At 45.8% G+C, this 22,016-nt stretch overlaps 1 protein-coding gene across 1 annotated transcript in view; it reads left to right on the forward strand.

Annotated features, from left to right (window-relative positions):
• The window catches only part of PIK3R2 (phosphoinositide-3-kinase regulatory subunit 2), a 486,396-nt gene extending 465,576 nt beyond the window's left edge, over positions 1-20,820 (forward strand). Inside the window, exon 16 of the mRNA XM_069649253.1 lies at positions 311-20,820. Within this exon, the coding sequence (XP_069505354.1) occupies positions 311-500 (190 nt within the window). The 3' untranslated portion in view covers positions 501-20,820. The remainder of the gene's footprint in view (positions 1-310) is intronic.
• The last annotated feature ends 1,196 nt before the right edge of the window (positions 20,821-22,016 follow it).

Raw genomic sequence — 22,016 nt, forward strand, 5'->3', positions numbered from 1 at the left:
TTTATGCTAAAGCAGAGGTGTATACCTTTTTGGAAATTGACAGCACCAACCACAACATGTATTCTGAATAATTACTGCCTGAAACGAGCTTCCATTCAAATTCACAGTATTCAAATATATTTTCTGTGGCTATCCTGAAAACGTGGAGCTCATTCAGCTTTTGCGGACAGGAATTCGAAAGATAGTCAAACTAATTAGACGCCATTTAACTTATGGAGTTTTACTGGGAGATGCCTTGAGATACTTTTCTATGCTTCGTTTGCAAACAGTGGCACTCACCAATTTTCCTCTTTTTTCCCGATTTTTCTAGTGTTGATGGGGATACAAAGCACTGCGTGATCTACAAGACGGCCACAGGCTATGGCTTTGCTGAGCCCTACAATCTGTACGCCTCTCTGAAAGACCTTGTCTTGCACTATAAGCACACCTCCCTTGTCCAGCACAACGACTCGCTGAATGTTACTCTCTCCCACCCAGTACTGCCACAACAGTCTCGATGAATGCAGAAAACCTGCCAGCACGGTACACGCAGCAATCCAGCTTCCACCACAGGAACAGAAATTGCCATGATCCTTTTGAGGGGTGGAGGGTTTAGCTTTTGATCATGATGGCAAACTCATTTGGGCCCTCTGCTCTTCCTGCCTTGGCCTTGCCTGCTTATACCACAGGGTCCGTGCCCACAGTGGTGTCGATTGGGTTTATTCTTTTGTACATCATGCTGTGACCTCCAGGATAATTCCCCTTTGGGTGATTCATGGCCGGCTGCCCAAAAGCAGTGCACTTTGAGCTATGTCTATTTGTGCAGCACTCCGACAGGAGGGTAACAGCCTTTTGAGGTATAAAAAGGAGAAATGCCTTTTAAAGACATGATGTTTGTTATTCCATTCTGGATATTCCTCGTTTCATTTGGGGCATTTTATTGAAGTAATCAGAATGGTGGTGCTTGGGTTAAATTGAGGATTTCTTTCTACTAACACATAATCTGTTTCCCTGTGACAAGTTAATTCAAAGGATTCTATTCCTTGCCATTAGCTTTTTAATGCCCATGTTTAAATGGGTAAAAGTGCAACATCACATCAAGTTGCTGTCTCCCCGAGGTGCTGCTTTTCCATAACCGTAATGCAAAATAAGCTTTTAAAGTGATTTATTTCACTTTTAGGTGAGAACTTCATTGTGAAGGATTGTACTTTTTTCATTTTTTTTTTTTTTTACAAAAAACTTAGTAAAACAAAAACAATACGCCTGCTAGACCAAGCCACTTTTCACATGCAGAGAAGAATTCTAGTGATGTGAAACGTTTTTTGTAAAAGATTAGCTTGTTGATCTCAACTACCAATGTATTGAGCAACTGCTCCCTAGGTATGGAATTAAACCAGCTATCCATATTTGTCAGATTGTGATGGTTTTCTCAGCTATACTCAAGCTGAGGGACTTCCCCGGTTTGCATGCCACCCCCCCTCCAGTGTCAACAGTAATCATAGTGCTCTACTACCATTGGGAGCAGAGTTGCTGGTGTGCGCCCCTATTCCATTGACTCAGGTTGCACTTCACAAATGATCATGAAAATTGGCAGAAATCTGGCCATGCTCTGGGCAGCCTAAGCATGGTGGCCATGGATTGGCCTGAACCTAACGTGACTTCCAGAGAAGCATGTGCATGTACTGCAGGCAATGCGAGTGTGCACTGCTATGGAAGGACTTTAGTTTTCACTTCTCACAATAACACCAAATTCACACTGGCACCTAGAAAGGGGGGTGTGGAATCATGTACGCTATTCCCAAAAAGTATTGTAGCATTTGTTTTTTATGGGGCACATTGACTACAGGAGATCGATAGTCAACTCTAATCTGTTTAATGAAAGTGAGCCCCTTCATAGCACTTGAACCAACTTATCTTGCTCTCCTGAAGCCCACGTTGTGCATCGGGAGCATTTGTGGAGGAGAATGTGTTGCCGTGTATCATTGTGAATAGCTGGTCACACATGCAGAAAAGGACTACACCTAATAGTCGGTAACCCGTACGGGAAGGGTAGAAAGAGAGCTGTTTTACCTGTGTATGAGGAACAGATATCAGTTGTGGGGGTGTTCTGCTAAATGCTTACAGAATACTTTACCCCTAAACTCTATAACGAAGGACTTAACATGTTGGAACCTTGCAAATTGTTGTAACACTAAATGCACTAAAATGTTTTTCGTTTCACTAAGCCACAAAGTTTGGCTGTACGTTTTCACTTGTTGTAGGTCTGTTGTTGTGGGTCTGGAGATGAGGTAGGTTAACACTGGGAAAGCTCCTGGGTACACTGGTAATGAGCCCAGTTTCTTTTCTATATTTGTGGCATGGCGGGTATGGGGTGTTGGAGGAAGATATTTACAACAATTCTTCCTGGCAGAGAATCCATTTGAACAGGAGTGTTGTCAAACTGTGAAACAGGGTCTCAAGATCCTTGCGAGGCACACTCTACCGAGTCTAAGCCAAATGAAGGACTATTTGTGTTCAAGCCATTGTGGACTGATGCACAAAATTGGTCTTCTGGGAGAGGGACCTCTTAGTACATATAAATGTATATGCATGGGAAGAGAAAAAAAAATATACATATATTTCAGATGACAAACCTATAAGAGCACTTGTAATCATTAGTACTGTAAGACTGCATCTACTTGAGCATAATTGTACATCTAAACAGCTTGATTTTTTTGTTTTTACATTGGCCACCTTTACAAGGACCGGTTATCGATGTTGTAGAATGTGGTGTTTGATGTTTAACAAGTGGCCTTTGTGTACAATAGCACCACTGATCATTTCATCAAATTTATTTTGTTTGCTTCATCTTTTTAATCTAAACGGATTGGGAGAGTTAATTGGCTAGAAAAATAATAATTTTGTTATTGCCAATTTGTTCAGTGTTCTCTATAACTTCCTTATCCCCTTGAATGTCAGTTTGCGTATCTTATGCCAGTATCCACTGGATACCTTTTTTTTCCTCCCTAAATTCCGCTGCCTCCCCAAGACATGGTTAATGGCTCAAGAACATTGCCAGAAATATGATAGAATTGAAATACCGGGTGGTTTGGAGGAGGCTGGAGGTATTGGTGGCAGCCACTGCAAGAATTATTTGCTATTGTATGTACTGGCGCAGGTCTGGCGTTACCAAATGGTGTTAGTTATATGACCATTGGGCTATATTCATGGAATTGGAGACAGTTTTCATTATTTTGAAGACTATGACACTCAAGATATTGTCTGTCTTTTCTGCTACTAGACGATAAGCTGTTGCACAAACACCCTGGTCAATCCCAGCTCCAAGTGCATGAAGCTTATATTTCCATGTCTCCATAGCTTGCATTGCAGCAGACATAGCCAGCATTGTCCCTGGGATTAATGTTGAAATGGAGCTGCCGGTTGGCCGAGCAGTCTATGAAATGTGTCTATTTGTCGATCACAAACACTAGTGTGGTCTTTCTGCACCAACAAGAACCCCCAAGGAATGGATATGCTACCTCCTGTGGCAGTGCTATCTTGGCGCACAGGGGTGGCGGTCTGGAATATTGCTGCTTTTTACATTAGCATAATGCATGTTTGTATGCAATTCAGAACCTACTTTTCGGATCGCTTGTGGAGGGATTTCTCTGAACAAGTTAACTCGTAGTGGGGTTTCTTCAGTGATAAGGTTCTTGCAGGTGCTCAATCTGGTTCTTAAACCCTGGAAGCCTATCAAAGTATGTATTCAAAAATTCAGCAATGAGGCCATGGTTCCATTTTTTTCCATCTGTGCATTTACATCTTTATGCATATGCACTTGTGTATTTGCATCGATTTCTTGAATTGGTTTGGGAGAGGGTGGGTGAGCTTTCTTACACTCAGACCTTTATTGTTGTTACCTCCTTACCCTTTCTATTTTACCTCCATCTTAAAGAGCAAAAATGTATTGATGCAAAGACCAGTTGCTGTGGATTTCTAACCCCAAAACATGTGTAATAGTCAGCAGGGCTGAGCAGAAGCAGGCACATGTTCTGCTTCTGGTGGAGTAAAAAACAAAATAACTAGTGCTTTTTCCTGGTTAGAATGAATCCATATGCAGAAGGAATATCTGGCGTTTCACTTGTCTGTGATTCCCTCAGCCTCTATTTGCACATGGATGTGTAATAAAAATTAAAAAAAATAACTCCCATTACCAAACTTGTGAAAACATCACAGATGTGCACCATTGCTTTTGAGCATATTGCTTCCTGTTTTTGCACAAGGAAAGCTCCCTGAACATTCCTAGAATCTGTTCACAAATAGTGGTTTCCTGAAATTGCAGCTGTCCTCGTGATGAAGGAAGATTTTTTTGGCCAGGCCAGGTGACGTTTATTCAGGGAACACTAATAGTTAAACCGGGGTGACATTTTTAATTTTCTTCTGAAATGTCAGCTCGATGTCAAAACCATCGTTCCACAAATATGTCCCCTATGCAGGAAGAACAGCAGGATGTTTGCACAGTTTCAGGAAGTAATTTATGCCGAAGTTCAGGAAGTTTGGCTGGATTTTTAAATCTTCAAAATTTCAAATGAGATTAGAAACGCACTAGAGATAAAACTGCTAGTCCTTTACTTGCAGCAAAGTAGTACAGCCGCGTGTCAGAAATGCGTCACCCACGTTCCCCATTACCGCAAAATTTGTCACTGAAGGGAATGGAGAATTTACTGTTATTCTGACTCGCTAGAATTCCTATTTTGTTCCCCTAGTGAGAACGTTTCCCTTGCAGCTGGCTGTAAACCTAGTGATACTTAGCCAGCAATGCCCCCACTACCCCTTTACAGGAATCTCAAATGGATCATATGAATATGTAATTGAGAACTGATCCTGTGATGCCAAGCATTTTAAAATTAATGTGGGCGTCTGGATTGACGCAATCGTGTGCTTCAAAATATCCTCCTTATTTTTTGATCTAGTGAGTTATATCATCTTATCATTTTCATTATACAATTGCACACCTGTAGAGTGCCACAAACTCTGGCTTTCTAGTAGCAGTTCTACCACATTCCTGTTTTTATTAAACAAAACACTGCATTGCTTCACCTGGGCGGTTTATATTTGATGTGAGGGCCTCTTTCTGAATTTTAGCTGGCAAGTCCTAAACCAAAAGGTTGCTGTTTTATTATGTGCCATTCGACATGCGTGCTTGTGCCCACTGGACGCATTTCAAGTATTGACAAAGGGTAAATACTCAAAACAAATTGACCAGGGCGGACCTGAATACATTATGACTTAAGATATTTTTTTTTTATTTTTTTTAATATATTTTTATTGGTTTTCTGGACAACAAAGAGCTCTGAAAAAAGATTACATTAGGGCACATGCCCCTATCAACTTCAAACAAAGACCGTAACTCTCCACTGTATTCACCCTCCCCCCCCTCCCCTCCAAATCCCCCATCTTGGGGCACAGGCTCCACGTTTCCGTGGATAGTTTCTTCGGGCGGCGCCGACCGGGCATATAAACAGACGCAATGAGTCAGCTTTCCTTAGAAGCGTAAAATAAGTTCAATCCTGAAACTGGTTTCGGGCCGGGTGGAGTGGCCGTATCACCTTTCTGGCTCTCAGTTTGTGCTGGCGAACACCGCCATGAATTGTAACCAGTCGGCCTCGAGCTGCGAGCTGGAGCCATGAAGTGCTGCTGTTAGTCTATCCATAAAATAAATATCCTTGGCCACTGTCACCCATTCTCTCCTCGAGGGGAGTGCTGCTCTCTTCCATGTCCTGGCCCGTGCAGCCCTAGCTGCTAGGAGTAAGGAGTGTGTCAAGTCCTGGAGCTTCTCCCAGTGCTCATCCTTTTGCTGTAGCCCAAATAATAGTGTGAGTGGCTCCAATGGATAGACCCCTTCTCCCGCGTCCTTAAGCCAACTGAGCACCTCCGACCAATAAACTTGGACCTTCTCGCAGGACCACCACATGTGCCAATAGTTGGCCCTCTCACCGCAACCGTGCCAACACAATGGGTCAACGTCTGGGAACATCCTGGAGAGGGTGATCGGGTCATATTGCCACCTATGAAGAAGTTTGATGGCATGTGTCTTGTACTGGCAGGAAATAGATGTCTTGAATGCCCTGCTACATAATTTCCACCAGAGCCCATCCCCAATGTCCCGGCCCATGTCCCTTTCCCATTTCCCTCTAAGACTTTTAATCGATCCCTCACGGGGGATTAAGAGAGCTCCGTACAGGAGAGAGATAAGGCCTTTCATTTCCGTGTGGGAGTCTAGGATTTTCTCGACTGGGGTGAGCTTCCTTTGTATGCAGGGCTTTAGCTTTGGTTTCATGAAAATTCCCTTAAGGCGAAGGTATAGAAGTGGGGAGAGCCTTCCCATTCCCAGAGCCTCCTCGAGCTCCTGGATGCTTATGAAGGTGTCCTCCCTCACCAGTTGGCCGACCCTGCAGAGGCCTCCGTCGAACCATGACTGGTAGTGTTCGTGGCCTGGGATTTCCTCTAGCACTGGAGTGGACCAGATGTGGCTCAGGGGCGAGGGCCATGTTGTGACTTTCTCTCTCTTTCCCTTCCCCACTAGCGCTTTCCACATTGTACCCAGTATCGGGTGATCCCTGATTCTTTTGGGGAGCTTTTTTAAAGGGACCCATAGCCATTCGCCTACAGTGACTGGGTGCAGGTAGTGATTTTCAATGTATACCCATTGTTTATTGGGGTCCTCTCTAAGATGTGGGGCCAAGGCCCTGAGCTGGGCTGCCCTATGGTAGACTGTCGGGTCCGGCAAGGCGACCCCCCCTCTATCTTTGGGGAGGGTGAGGGTCTCATACCCTATTCTGTGTCTCCTGCCCTGCCATATAAACTTCATTATGCGCCTCTTGGCTTCTCTGAGGTATGTGTCTGGGGCTTCCAAGGGGAGCATCTGGAAGACATACAGCACCCTGGGGAGCAGGTTCATTTTTATAGCATTTATCCTTCCCATCCAGGAGATCTGTCCCTTCCCCCAGCTCTCCATTTCTCTGAATGAACAGTTTATCAAATAGTGGGGGTAGTTGGCCTGGTTCAGATCCTCCCCGGGGCATACTATGTTGATCCCCAGGTATTTTATCCCTTCTGTACAGATCTGCAGGCGTAGTGGGATAAGTTCAGTAACATTTCTATCCGTATCAGAGGCGAACGGGAAAATCATGGACTTGCTAATATTCACCTTAAAGCCTGAAAATCGACCATATCGTTCAATTTCCTGCAGGGCTGCCAGGACTGACCTTGTCGGTTCCCGGAGGTGAAGCAAGATATCATCTGCGTAAAGACCCAGTTTAAAGGTACGTTCCCCCACCTCAATACCCTGAACCCCTGGGGAGCCCCTGATATACTCTGCTCATACTTCCATTGTCATGGCGAAGAGGAGTGGGGAAAGAGGGCAGCCCTGCCTCGTACCTCTTTGGAGGTGGAAGACTCGTGACAGACACCCATTGACTGTGACTCTGGCGGTTGGTGACACATATAAGGCTTTGATCGCTCGTCTAATCCCAGTTCCCAGCCCCAGTTTCTTGAGTGCCCCCTGGAGGAATCCCCAGTCGACCCGGTCAAACGCCTTCTCTGCGTCGATAGAGACCAAAACCGGGTTTCCACCCCTTGTCGCTGCCTCCCTCATCAGATGTAGGGTCTTCCGCATTGTCAGCCCCCTGCCTACCCTGTATAAAACCCACCTGATCGGGATGAATTAGCCTCGGCATATGACCATCCAGCCTAGTAGCAATGATCCTGGTGAATAGCTTTGCATCCACATTCAAGAGGGAAATAGGTCTATAGGAGCGGCTGTCCGCCGGGTCCTTCCCCTCCTTCGGGATTACTGTAATTAGCGCTTTGCCAAAGGATGTGGGCGCTCTGCCTGTCTCCATTATGTGCGAGAAGAGACCTGCCAGGAACCCTGCCAGGAGGCCCGAGAAGGCCTTGTAAAAGCCTGCCGTGAACCCATCCTCTCCTGGGGCCCTACCCCTCTTCAGGCCCGCTATGGCTCTTAGTACCTCCTCCTCTATTATCGGGGCATCGAGGATTGATGCTTCTAGGGGTTCAAGAGCCGGGAGGGTGACCCCCTTGAGATAATCATCCAAGGCTTCCTTCTCCGTCTCCCCCTCTCTCCCGTACAGAGCCTCATAGAAAGACGCAAATTTCTCTGCAATCTCTTCCGTGTCGGATACGTCCCCTTCTTCCCCACTACTTAACCTCGCCACCCATCTATCTGCCCTCTGGCCTCGAAGTTTTGCTGCCAGCATGGCGTCCGCCTTGTCCCCTTTTTCATAGTATTTTTGGCGTAAATGTTGGAGTCCTGCTACAATTTTTCCCATCTCCATTTCCCACAATTCTTGTCTCTTTTCCCTAGCGATGCCCAGGTCCCTCTCTCTCTCTCCGTCTCCATCTTCCCCTCCGACCTTTCTAACGTAATTATCTCCGATCTTAATCTGTGGGTCAGGAGGGTCCTAACCCTTTTTTTGGAGGCCCCTTCACTAATTGGTCTACCTCTCCAGGTTGCCTTTGCCGCCTCCCACACAATCTCCCTGTTGACTTCCCCCGTGTCATTTACCTCAAAGAATTCCCTGATCGCTGTTGCCATTTCTTCCTTAAAGACTGTGTCTCTCAACAGGAAATCGTTGCATTTCCATAGAGATTCCCTGGGTTTCAGGCCTGCCATACAGACGTCTGACCAGACCATGTCGTGGTCTGACCAGCTAACGGGCCGAATCTCACAGGCCTCTATTCTGCTCATGTGCTGGTTTCCAATGAAAAGATAATCTATTCTAGTTCTGGTGCCGTGGGCCGCAGAGTGGAAGGTGTATCCCTTGCGCCTCGGGTGCAGCTCCCGCCATATGTCTACCAGCCCCTGCTCCCACATTATTTCCCGCAACGCCCCGTGAGGCGTTCCCCCTCTGCTGTTCAGAGGGCCTGCGTTCCCACTATGGTCCAGCTCTCGGTCCGCCCACATATTAAAGTTCCCCCCCAGGAGCAAAAGGCCATCTGCTTTAGCCATCACCTCCTCCAGGGCCTCTTGAACGAATTCCCTCTGACCCGTATTGGGGCAATATATTGTTGCAAGGGTGACTCTGGTATTATCTAACTTACCAGACACTACCAGGGCCCTCCCATACTCCCTCTCCCAAGTGGACACTTCCATTAATTTCTGATTCCTATGGAGCCGGATACCGACTCCTCCTTTCTTTATGTGGCCGGATGCCCCGAGGGTCTGACCCACGTGTGGTCCAGGGATGGCCCTCTCCTCCCCCCTCACCGTCCTGGTTTCTTGTACAAACATAATATCCACTCTCCCGTTTCTCATTTCCCTTCCTAGGAGGGAGCGCTTCGTTGGGGAGTTAAGCCCCTTGACATTAAGGGAGCCCATCCTAAGCGACTCGGCCCCTTTCTTCATTGTCTGCCATTGCTTCTCTCTGATGGATTATTTGTTTTCCCGGTCCTGTGAGAGCCGCCCCGCTCCTTTACCAAGCTGGATATGTCCTGTGCCCCAAGGACTTTGTCACCCCTTCCCTCGCCTCCCCCCTCCCTTTTCTCTCCCTCTTGCGTGACGCCTGCCAACGGGCAAGCCACCAGGGTGTGAACGTGTTCCTGCACCGCAGTTCTCTCAATGAAACTCGCGTCCCCGGCCGGGGTTGCTAATAAAATAATCTTGGTCTTCCAGTTGGTTTGTCTTACTCCACCTAGTCCCCTTCGGCCTCCAATGTCGGGGTGTTTGGTTTCCTGAATTTCCTTCTGCCCTTTGTCTTCTTCTTCGTGGCCCAAGGGCTAACCGGTTCTCTCCTGGTGTCACCCAATGCTTGGGTGCCCACCTCGTCTTCCTCACCAAGGGCGACCCCCTGGATCACTTGCAGTACTTGCGAGGCCTCCTTGCCACTGGTCACTCTGTAGTCCACTCTATTCTCAAAACGGTACTGAATCACAGGTAGGGATAAAACAGACCTCTTGCTCTGTGCGCATACACTTGTATAAACAAAAAGACAGTCCGATATTTACTTAGGTGTCACTAAACACTCTTCCCACAGCAAAAAGTGGTATCAATTATCACAAAATTTTATTAAGATTCTAAATTTCATAAAACAATCATAAAAATGATCATCGTACATAAAACATATACATTATGCTTAAAACCACACAAGTAGAAATACCATAAGTACGGCAAGTTTTCAGATGTTCTATAAGGATCTTACATTGTGTGTACAACTCACACTCTGATTCCTATGTCACACTACTAATGGCCTATTTCCTATTGGTATAATACAAACAACCCGACTTGTACAAGTTTCTGTCCTTAAGATACAGTGATGTAGGACATTCTTCAGGGGAAATTGTCTTGTGCCGCAATTTAAAAATTCTTCTTTCTTAGTGGAGAACTCTCTCTGCTCAATCATGAATCTTGGGCTTTCTCAGTTAAATATTGTAGATTCCCGATTTCTTCAGGTATTCTAGCGCTTCCTTATCTCTCCCTTCTCTCTATATCAAAGCAGGGTTATGCTACAGTATGGCTGAACATCTTGATCCCAAGTGTTCTGTAAGGATTCCTCCTATATACTGGTGAGTACCAGACTCCACTCCCCTTATAGGGCCAAGTTCTTGAGCATCCTTTCTCTTTACCACCAACCCGTAGAAGCACCAATCCTGTGTTCCTGCTAGGAACTCTGTAGTCCACCCCAGCGCGTTCAAAGGACAGGGCGAAGGGGAAGGACCATCTGTATCTTATGTCTTGAGCAGTAAGCCACTGGGTGAGCGGACAACATTCTCTTCTGTGGGTGAGCGTAAGATACGATAAGTCCTGGTAAATCTTAATTGTGTCGCCTTAAAAAATAAAGCTCCCCAGCCTCTTTGCCTTCTCCAGGACCTCCATTTTCTCCCTGTAGCGGAGGAACCTCACCACGATGGACTTTGGGCCTCCACCCGCACCCCCTCCACCTCGATGCGCTCTCTCCAGCTGGACCTCTTTGCCCCCCTCTAAAGTGAAGAGCTGGTTTATCAGGCCCTGAACCTTCCTCCCCACATCCGCCGCTGTCTCCCCTCTCACCTGCGACACACCCATGATACGCAGGTTGTTCCGGCGCTCTCTGTTTTCCAAATCGTCCATCTTCAAGGTTATGTCCTCATCTCTTATCTCTAGGTCCCTTAGCCTCGCCTCCTATTTCATGTCCAGGAGGTCCGTCTGGAGGTGGTTGTTTTCCATCCCCTCCATTTTCTCCTCTAAGGTGTCCACCCTCCCCTTGAGATCCACTATGGAGGCTTGTATATCTGTCCGGATTGCCTTGATCTCGTGGAGGATGTCCTTGAGATCCTCCCTCGTGAGTGGTGCAGGGGGGGGGTTCGCCGCTTGAGGGCAGGGTGTCTCTGTGGGCCTCCCTCGTGGCTGAGTGGGGCCATCGGAAGCGCTGGAGAGACGAGATTGCCCCCAATGTCGGCATGCTCTCCAGGATCTGGGTGTCTTGACGCATCCAGGGGTGGTGCCTCTGTCCGGGGTCCTCTCGCGGGGGACCCTGTGGTTTAAAAGGCCCCTCCCGTGCCTGGTGTGCTAAGGTCTTGCGTGGAGCGCCTCGTATTGGGTAGCGGCTCTGTGGGGGAGGCTGTGCCGTGTCCACAGGTGGGACCTTCGGGGAGTAGGGTGTCCGAACCCCGGCCTACTCCCCAGCTAGGTGGGGAGCGGGGGCGCCGCAAGGGAAAGGTTGCCCGGGAGGGGAGCCCGCTTTCACTGCATCCAGTCTGTCTCTTCCCGCCCAGGCTCTCCTCACCTCCTCACTTCACAGTCACTGTGGGGGGTCCAGGGCCGACAGTTTGGCTCGGGCTGCGGTAGATAGGGCTCTGGGTGGGCTATCTCCAGCGTGCTGACTGGCGCTCAACTGCTCCTCTCTGTAGCCAGTGGGGGCCCGGGCCATGTCCCCCGGGGACCGCAACACCCGCCCGGTACACCGTGTCTCGGAAGGGATCACGTGTGGAGGGTCCTCGCCCCGTGCCTCCCCTCAGTGGTGCTCTGGGCCGGTATCCTGGGTTGGCCGTTTCCTCCTGCGGGGGCGGCCATCTGCGGGTCCTCGTGTGGGTCTCCGTGTTTCTACGGGAACTCGGGAGGGGCCCTGGGTCTCCCAGGAACGAGGAAGCGCTTCTCCCGAGCCCGCGGCCCTCTATCTCTTATGTCGCCGCGCCTCCTCCGAGACCCGACCGTCCGGCACAGGTCGTGAGCGCAGGGTGGGGGCGAGCGGCTCCACTAGTCCTTGTTGCGGTGCCGCGGGGTCGGCCACCCTCTGTGTCTGGGGCCTCTGGCGTCTCCGGTGCACACTAGCCTCCGGTGCTGGGAAGCGCTCTGTGGGCCTTTCTTGGGGCTCCGCTCCCCGGTCTCACCCCGGTAGGTCTTCACTGCGGGTCTCGGGGTGGGGCCCGCTGCATTCAGAGGGGCTCCCCACTGGCTGGGCTCAGTAATCCAGGCCGGGGACTGGTAGCATTCACTAGGCCCTGCGGTGCATTCAGGAGCGCAGGACTTACACGTCCAGCATGTTCCGCGCCCCCTGGTGGTCTCCGATATTTTTTTTTAATAGAGTTTTTCTAATAGATTAGTTGGAAAGTAGACATCACAATTACATGTGTCATAATAGCGTGAGACATTTACTAACAATGGTGTTAACCAAATGTGTCACAGGAAAGAAGACATGAATAATAAAAAAAAAACGATACAATGTGAGCATAGTCGACATAGTACCATCAACGTTTGTGGCACAATAGGTTTTGCATTCTGCTTTAAACCTTTGGAAGGTGCTGCTTTGCTTATCCGTGCCCATCAGACAGACAGAACGTGCTACTAATACAAAACTCCTCGGCAGCATGAGATCTCTAGCTCAAATTAAAGATGTGCATAGATCAAGAAATAGTACTGCACATGGAGCCAGTCCTTTACATACATATGTGCCATTTTCTGACCCTTCAAAGGTGTCCAGTCATTAAATCATTGCGTTGGAAAGTGGTTGGAAGCCCGTTGCTATAAATGTGCTCTTTTTCCTGAAGAGTACAAGGAATCCCCTGTAGATGTGTTAATGCATTACAGAAAGGTTCATTTTATGTGCAGCTCTTATTTGGAATGGTTTATTCATGTTTGAGTGGGAGGGTATCTGCCATGCTTCAATGAGCAAAAGGCCAAAGAGAATGCTTCAGGTCTTCAAAGTCGAATTCATTAGTCTAGTGATGGATTACATTGTAACATTGAAAGTAGGCAATTGTTTAGCCACCATGGATTTGCCTCAACTGTGTTGTGCCGTTTAATCTCTAGAAGTCCCTTGATAGGTCACAATTCATAGGGAGGAAAACCATCTCCTGATGGTTTTTTTTCCACCTTTGACGAACATAAATATGTGAAGGCCTGCTGAAAAATGTTGTCTTTTGGAGAGGGTGTGTAGAGAGGCTGCTATTGTGACTTGCAAAGTATCTGTAGTCTTCAGTAAGTTGTTTGACGTTTAATTTTTAAAGTATTTCAGTCTGTCAGCTTGGTGCTGGCACTGTCATTAAGTACACACAATACTGGAAGGAACTGTGGATACAATCCTTTTCAAAGTACAAGCAGTCCTGCAGAGAAGTCACTACTGTCCTTTTCAAAGTACGCGCAGTCCTACAGAGAAGTGCGACTACTGTCCTTTCCAAAGTATGCGCAGTCCTGCAGAGAAAGTGTGAATACTGTCCTTTTCAAAGTACAAGCAGTCCTGCAGAGAAGTCGCTACTGTCCTTTTCAAAGTACGCGCAGTCCTGCAGAGAAGTGCCTATGCTGTCCTTTTCAAAGTACATGCAGTCCTGCAGAGAAGTGCGTATGCTGTCCTTTTCAAAGTACACGCAGTCCTGCAGAGAAGTGCAGATATTGTCCTTTTTAATGTATGTGAAGTCCTGAAGATAATTGCTGGTACTGTCAATTTTAAAGTAATAGCAGTATAACTGATATACGATAGTCATGTTTTAAATATTTGCAGAAACGTGTGGGTCCTGTGCCTTTTATGCTTTTGCTAAGAACTGCAATACTGCCCGTATGTAGGTCTTAGCTACAGCTTTTCATCACATACTTTCTATGCAATGAAGTGCTGATACTGTCACTTTTAAGTTGTCTATGCAATCCGTTGCAACACCCAGAGTAGAACGAAAGTACACGCAGCCTGGCAGACGACAAGTGGTACTGTTGGATTTAAAGTGTGTACATTCTTGCTGTGAGTTTCCAACACACTCCTTCATACACTGCATGCCTTCCTGCATAAAAGGCTGTAACTTTCAACTTGTGCACACACAGGCACATAAATTCGGGCATTGTTAGTTTGGAAGTACACTCAGTACTGCAGAGAAGTCTTATTGAATATATGCATTTTCCATTTGTAGGATTTGGTAACCATGGAACAACAAAATTCCATTATCGTGCCTTAAGGGCAATAGAAAACAAAACATCCAAATGTAACTGAACAGAATGAGACGTCTGGTTTTTCACAAATGCTACCAAATCATTGTATCTCAATTTAAGATTTATTTGTATCAGTTCACTGGATTGTCGTCTTCGCTTATCTCTTGTGCTTCAGATCAGTTAAATCAGCTTTGCATGTCTAACCTATTACCTTTCAACAACCCCAAACAATGAGTTCAGTTTCCTTGGCGATAACCAGACTTTAGAGGTACTACGATCCCATCATTGTATACAACCTTTTCATACCTCAGATATCCCCCTCTGTATTGGAGGTGGGGGGCTGTTATAGCCTTATCCCCTAATTAAGGAAATATTATGGAGCTGGACAGCAGTGAAATAGGTTTCAAACTCTCTACTGGAGGGCATCAAAATGTTGTAATGTGGCTGCGGGGCTCGCAATTAATCTACAAGCCCACTAGCATTGACGAGTAGTTTTTATGAAGGGCGTGTACCATTTGCATGATACTCGACCTTGCTGGCAAGTATGGGGATATTTTTTATTTACTGCAAACACACTTTTGTGGCAGTACATTGCAAATACAGGTTTCACTGTGCATGCTTGACTGCATTGCAGCAAATATGAAGTGTGCTTATTGCGACATGCAGCATTTTACAAAAAGCACTGGTAAATGTTTTGTCACCTTGGGGGAAGTGCATTTCTGTTAGGTCGTGTATGTAAACTAAGAAACTCGCCATGCAGGTCTAGTGGAATTTCTAAGAATTTGCCAGGCCTGGGCCGCTTATTGATTAAATCGGTGAATATAAACCTATTATGAATTCTATTAACATGGGAAAGTTTTACAAAGCTTGTCTCACAATGGAATATATCCCCACTTCTCAAAAGCGAGAAAAGGTAAAAAGGCTGTGTTATTGCCCAAGACAGCTGATACTTTCCTTTGTATGTTGCACCCTGTGTAGACAAGTGTTAATTTAAGAAGGTATAAAGTTCACACACTGCTTCTGAGAAGTGAGGTACCCATTTAGGAACTTCCTGACCTCATTAGTCAAAATGTAGATTCTCTAATTTCTGAAGTAACTGCAGACTTGCAGCAAGTCTTTTATAAAGGAGATGTTGTCCTGCAGAGAAGCGTGACACCATTCATTCTAAAGTGCATGAAGGCCTTCAGACAAGTGCTACATTTCCATTTGTAAAATAGCTGCAGAGATGTACCTGACCCTTTTAAAAGCGCTCAGTCTTGGGGGAAAGGGTAAGACTTGTCCATTGTAAAGATTGTCCAGCCCTGCAGAGATGTGCTTATATTTTGTATTGCTCTTCCTTTTAGTTGCATTGGTTAGTAAACTTCTTTTACTTGTTGCCTCTTAATATATACTGATAATTTGGATATATATATTCAAGAATCCATTCCGATGATATGTCCCCAATACCCATTTTTATAATGTAAAGAGCTGCATATTGCAACGATAAACCCGCACTAAATGTCTTTGGATACCAAAGAAACTCCTCGCTGGAGGACTATTTCACTTAATATCATTTAAAAAGTGCCTTCACTGCTAACAGTGTAAATGACACAGTAAATGGAATACCCAGTCTGCATGTGCTAGCAAAGAATCTTGTCATTTCATTGCATTGCAGGTTTTGGAGCCATCATTTGTTGTGCTATAAACGCAATCCAGCATCTAATGTAATATAATTGTACCCCAAAATACTGGATTTGAGGGTGATTAATGTTAAATATTCATATCACCGCCTGACGTGTTGCACAACACCCCACAAAAGGTGCTTATTCCATAGTTGCGCCATTTGCTCGTTCACCAGTTCATCCACCATTCATCACTCATTCAAGCCTAATCTTTCAAAGGAGGACTGATTAAGGGATGGGAGAGTTAATAGTGCCCTCACAAACCTTTCCTTAGTATTACCCATCAAAACCGTGTTTAAATCTGTAGATTGTTTTACATAGGAAAGATGGTAAAGCCAATGGACAGGGACTTGCGTCCTCGTGAAGCCTTAAAGACAATTACTTTATTCTTTTTCAGGCCTTATCTGGCCGCACATTTGTGGAAAGCCTGGTTGTCTGTACCTTATTTTTAAACTCCTGCCTTTCTTGCAATAAGCAAGACCTTGGGGAAAGTCCTTGCTCCCTGTGTCCAGAAAATCGGTAAAATGTTGACAAGCTTTGCCCCTCCGTTTCAATACTTTCGATAGCCACTGGCTGGTCTGCTGAGAAATCGAGCCATTTCCAAAACCATCTTGTCGCTGCAAATTGGGCTGTGGAAGAGTTTGTGGCCAAAATGGCTGGGGATGATTTTGTAACATGACATGCTGGTCTGAAATGTTCAGGGCTCCAGCCCAGCCGTAGTGGCATTGCTCAGCATGTGTGCCTGCCACTGGTATGTGGACCTGGATTGTTGTTCTTCTCGTCTTCACAAACTTTCTTCCGTAAACGTGCTCCCCTGCTTGTCTTCATAGCGTGCCACATGGGATGTATTAACATAATTTCAGTGTGGGAATGTAATGGGAATATGTGCAAGAGCAGAAAGTCCACGTGGTGGAGCGTTTGTACACGCCAGGGGTCATACTACAATCCCATATGTACAGGGATCATTGGGCAGTGTAGAAATGTGCACGGTAATCATGAGAAAAAAACAAATGGAGGACAAATTCTGTCGCCTCTTTGTATTTGGGAGAGGGAGTTCAGTTTATTTACCTCTTGTTGTCAGGAGGTTTTTTGAATGCTTAGATTATTACCAAGTTGTTTTTAAAGATCCATGTAATTCAGTAGCATTTCAACCCATGCTGTTGGCTCGTTTTATTTTGAAAGATGTGGACTTGCAGGTGAGTTCCTGGATTGGGGACCTGCCTGCATTCTAATACCAACATCCATACTTGTCCGAAGTGAGATTCTGGCCAGATCCCTATGTTTTGAATGGTCACTCGGTGTCGTCATGTGCATTGATCACTATTGAAAGTGTACCACTTTGAGCATTTAGTGCTTTCAGAAATTGGGATTTGCATACAAGCCTCTTAGTCCCCCCCCCACCCCCCTGAAACGTATTTGTGTTAAAGCTTCTTTTAGTGATACTTTCTTGCTCATGGTTTCAAATAAGTGAAGCAATTTCCACTTTGAGGAACTGAGCGTTGACATTCTTAAGATAAAAATCATTGTACACACTGCCAGCTGGGCAGACAAAATGTATATCTTCAGAATGAGGAAACCCTGCAGTCAGCACTGGGGAAAAAAAAAAAAAAAATAGGTTGCCCTTTCGTTATTGGCACCCGTTCTACCAGTCATTCATACTGAGGAAGTGGGCTGACTACTACCGGTGCGACTATATCCCGGCCGTGCCAGGGATGGCTTTAGTTTTAAAGGATTAATTTGGGGACGGGAATATTGAAGCTGTGATCATGAAAGTAGAAATGAGATCATTTGACAAAATGTTGTGCAAGCTCCCCTGTAAATGTAGGATTTCTGGTGCTGCTTTGAATGGAAACTATTTCCTCTCAATTGAAAAAGGTTGGTGTAGTGACTGCCCTTTAGAGAGGTAGGGTTGCCAATGATCCCGAGTAATCGCAGTGCTACCTACCAAGCCCTGGCTTTGTAGTCCCAAGTACTTTCGATTAAAAAAAAAAAAAAAAGAATTTGTATAAAAAGTAATTCTGTTGACATGGGGTAGTTGGCAGCTCTGGGAGACATTTGCATCTTCTGTCTCCTAGAGGACTTTAGTTTGGAAAAGGACATACCACCTCCACACCAGGGGCTATAAGAGTGAAGAAGATGTTTAACATAAAGCACACACATGCCCAGAAAACTCCTGTTGACAGCTGTTCCAGTCTCAATTTCGAAACTTGAAATGAATATTTTATACAGTGAAAATAACTAGCTTTCACTCAATGACCCCATCATCCCAAAACACTGGAAAATCAAAGTTATATGTACAGCCAATACCAGAAACACAGTAGCAGTATTCACCTTTGGGTATCGAATGGTGGGGAGTGGGTGAGTCCCTCCAATCCTTTTCACCTGTTCTGATTACTACATGATAGATCCAGTCTTCTGTCTTGCATATTTCTCCTCCAACATCTTCCTATTCTGTATTGTTGCCCCTCTTTGACTTGTATTGTTGCCCCATGATTCTCTTGGAAGTACGTGTTCTATAAAGTGGTGTGGGATACCCTCTGTGCAGAGTAATGCAATTGCTCCTTTCCAGTGGTACCCTATTTTAAATGGTGTTTTGTTTCTGGAAATACTAGTATTACAGTATTGAATAAGCTTGCTTAGACTATGAACATGTATGGGATCTTTTCTCTTTCTGGTACTGTGACCTGTTGTAGACTGAGAGTACACTTTCTTTCTTGTAAAGCGTAGTATGCAAGAGAAAGTGCATTGCTTTAAACATGGAGTTGCCTGTGAACAAATATTGCTTTTTCTCGAATGGTGCCTGACTGGGTCTGTTTTGAAATGAAGTTTTCTTTATTGGCTTAGGCCAGCGAAGACACTTCCTTTTTAAACTTTAATGGATCCCTTGGAATAAGCTAGTTTGATATTTTGTTTCCTAAATGCTTTAAAAAATTAGAAATTGCTGTTTACACGTTTTTGATTAACCAAATAGAAAAATATATATTTGAATTTTTATCAGCCATGCTCCGCTGTACAGTACGTGAGGTAGTCTAGTCTTCTTTGTTTCAGCTGAATTTGTAAACTTGAACCTGCTTGTGAATCTTCATATCCTGTATTTTGCAAAGAGTTTTTCAGAAGGCACTTTTGAAGAAGGGCTAGCCCTCTTCAGTCGGCGAGAAAGGTGGGATAATATCCTGAGCTCTTTCTTTATTCTGATACGATGTGCACCTTTTATGGTTTTGCACCATCTCCAACACAAACAATGGCAGAAGCCAGTTCCAATGACAGAAAGAGGTGATGCTGTATTCCACCAAAACCAGAAGTATAAATAGGTGATCCTGTTTTTATAGGAAGTGATGAGTTGCAGATAAAGCATGCAGTTTTCTGTCATAATGTGTACCTAATTTAGAGTTAAAACCTTTTCCTTTAGATCAAATAACATTGGACTGTATGTACACACACAAACACGCAACTTTCTTTCTGGTTACCACGGAGTACCACTTAACACTGTGTCCTCCTTACAAATCTAGAAATGAGGATAATGTATATTTCTGAATCTTCTGTTTCTTGGATTGAACCCTGGTAAGCACCGCCGCCGGACAAGTTGAGCGATCAGTTTTGAGCTGGCTGTTGCGACCCGAACGTCTTGTTGCGAGGGTCTACTAGATAACCTTCATAAATGCATTCATAAAAATCTGTATTCTGTAACTTTTTTAATCCTCTGTCTGTTCTGCAATTTTATGATCATATTGTGGGATCATCAAAATCGTTTTTTGATTGGAGTTATGGTTTTAATTCTGAAAATACAAAGGACTGTGTTTCAGCACAGTGTATTTTCCAGCAGCTCTCAGGTTGGCTGTTGGGTTTTGCCCAAAATTGCAGTTTAACTTGGAGAAATAAAACAAATCGATTTTTTTTATTTCGATGGTATCGAGGCATGAAATCACTTTGCAGTATATGTTTTCAAAGCTGCATTCTTCTGGTATTGCCCAGATTGAATGCATGTTCGAATGGATTGTGTCCTCCGACGTATTGCACATCTATGACCGGTAATGTCCACAGCTGTGCTGCTTCGGAAAGTCTCGGGTCTATACCAAGACTTTCCTGGCCTTTTGGCAGCCAGTCCCGGGGAGGTCAGTTCTGTACGCCGAAAATACATTTACTCTTCAGAATATGTTTTAGGATGGTCACGTTTTAGTGTGCTGCCACATTTCTCTATGCCGTTTTTGTAGGTCTTCCATGGAATTTCCTACTGAACAGCTCCATTCTTAAACGTACCAAATAATGGAGAAAAATCCATCGTTGCCTCCTGAGAGCATATCATCTTGAATGAATTCCACCTGTGCTCCTCTAAATTACAGCGAGTACTTGTTCAATTCAAAAACTGATTTTGTTGTGGTCCACAATGAACTGTGAAGCTTAAAGTACATTTTCTAAAGCTTTTTCTCAATTGTTTCTATGAATCGTGTTGGGGAAATACTGAACACTACACATCGGGAGGTTTGCATTTTAGCATTTATTTGGTTGTTTAATAAACCACAGATAGAAATGTGTGCTTCTTAGACACCAAGGCATTGTTATCTCGAATGAGCATTGCTGTGCGCTCCTATTGAAATACTTCTTTATTTTGTTTAGATATATGCAATAAGTACTTTATCATGGCATTTCATATGTCTGTTGCCAGAATTTGTTTTTATGCTGTTTCTGTTTAAAGTTTACTAATGTAAACCCAGTATTTGGTTAAAACTGGTACTCTAAAATACATTTTGTATGGTACATTAAAAAGAGAAATAAAACGAATAATGTCTTTTGTATGGTGTTTTATTCTGGTCTGTTTTTGTTTCCGTGTAAAGGCCTATTTGATATGGTGGTTAACATGTTTTCTGAATTCTAACAGGGTAATTCATAGAATTTCGCACAAAAGTGGCGCACGCGGCTGGCTCAGTGTCCCCGTGCGATACACTGCGCCAGCCGCGTGCGAAAAAATCCATTTCATCGCACAGCGTATTCATGGATTTTAGCCTCTAAAACCAGCCGTGGCGCAGCGACCCTGCAGCAGCGCCGGTTACACCCCCAAGAACGCCCTCGCGCAAGGAAAAGCCATCAAAATTCCCAATTCATTGCAAATGTCTGCGCTAACCCTGGACCAGTCCACAGGGCTGCCAAACAGCAAACGCCAAGCGGGGAACGTGTATTTCAGTGGTTCGCGGGAAGTTTCACACGCGAATGTCCTGGGTACGTGTACATCAGGGGTGCGCGTGAAGTAATACACGCGAATCCATCAGGGCACGTGTATTCCAGGGGTGCGCGGTAAGTATCACACGCAAATTCAGCAGGGTACGTATATTTCCGGGGTGCGCAGGTGTTCCCTCTACACCCTCCACGGCCCTTGCAGGCAGCCCACACCACAGGGGACTACCCTGCACCCCTGCTCATGTCCTGCAGGCAGCCCATCACCATGGGCATGCCCCCCAGCCAACCCACAAGTCACCTTGCACCACTGATCAACAACGCATGTCTCCTAGCACCCTCACCCCCCAGCACTGTGGGGCACTCTCCACCAGGCCCCCACTCCCGTCTCCCTGCACCCCCACCCCCCTGCATCCAGGGGCACCCTCCACCAGGCCCCACTCATGTCCCCCTGCACCCCCACCCGGCCCCCACTCCTGTCTCCCTGCACCCCCAGCCTCCAGGGGCACCCTCCACCAGGCCCCCACTCCTGTGTACCACCCCTCCACCCCCCAGCAGTGCGATCCGCCTGGGTACATGTATTTCAGGGTGCGTGTGTAGTCTGACACGCAAATTCATCAGGGTACGTGTATTATGGGTCCGCGTGAACTTCCACACGCGATATCAGCAGGGTACGTGTATTACGGAGTTCGCGGGAAGTTCCACACGCGATTGCCCTGGGTATGTGTATTCCGGGGTGCGCAGGAAGTTCCACACGCGATTGCCCTGGTTATGTGTATTTTGGGGTGCGCAGGAAGTTCCACACGCGATTGCCCTGT

This window comes from Ambystoma mexicanum, chromosome 1p, assembly GCF_040938575.1.
Source record: "Ambystoma mexicanum isolate Mex_15411 chromosome 1p, UKY_AmexF1_1, whole genome shotgun sequence".
Lineage (NCBI taxonomy): Eukaryota > Metazoa > Chordata > Amphibia > Caudata > Ambystomatidae > Ambystoma > Ambystoma mexicanum.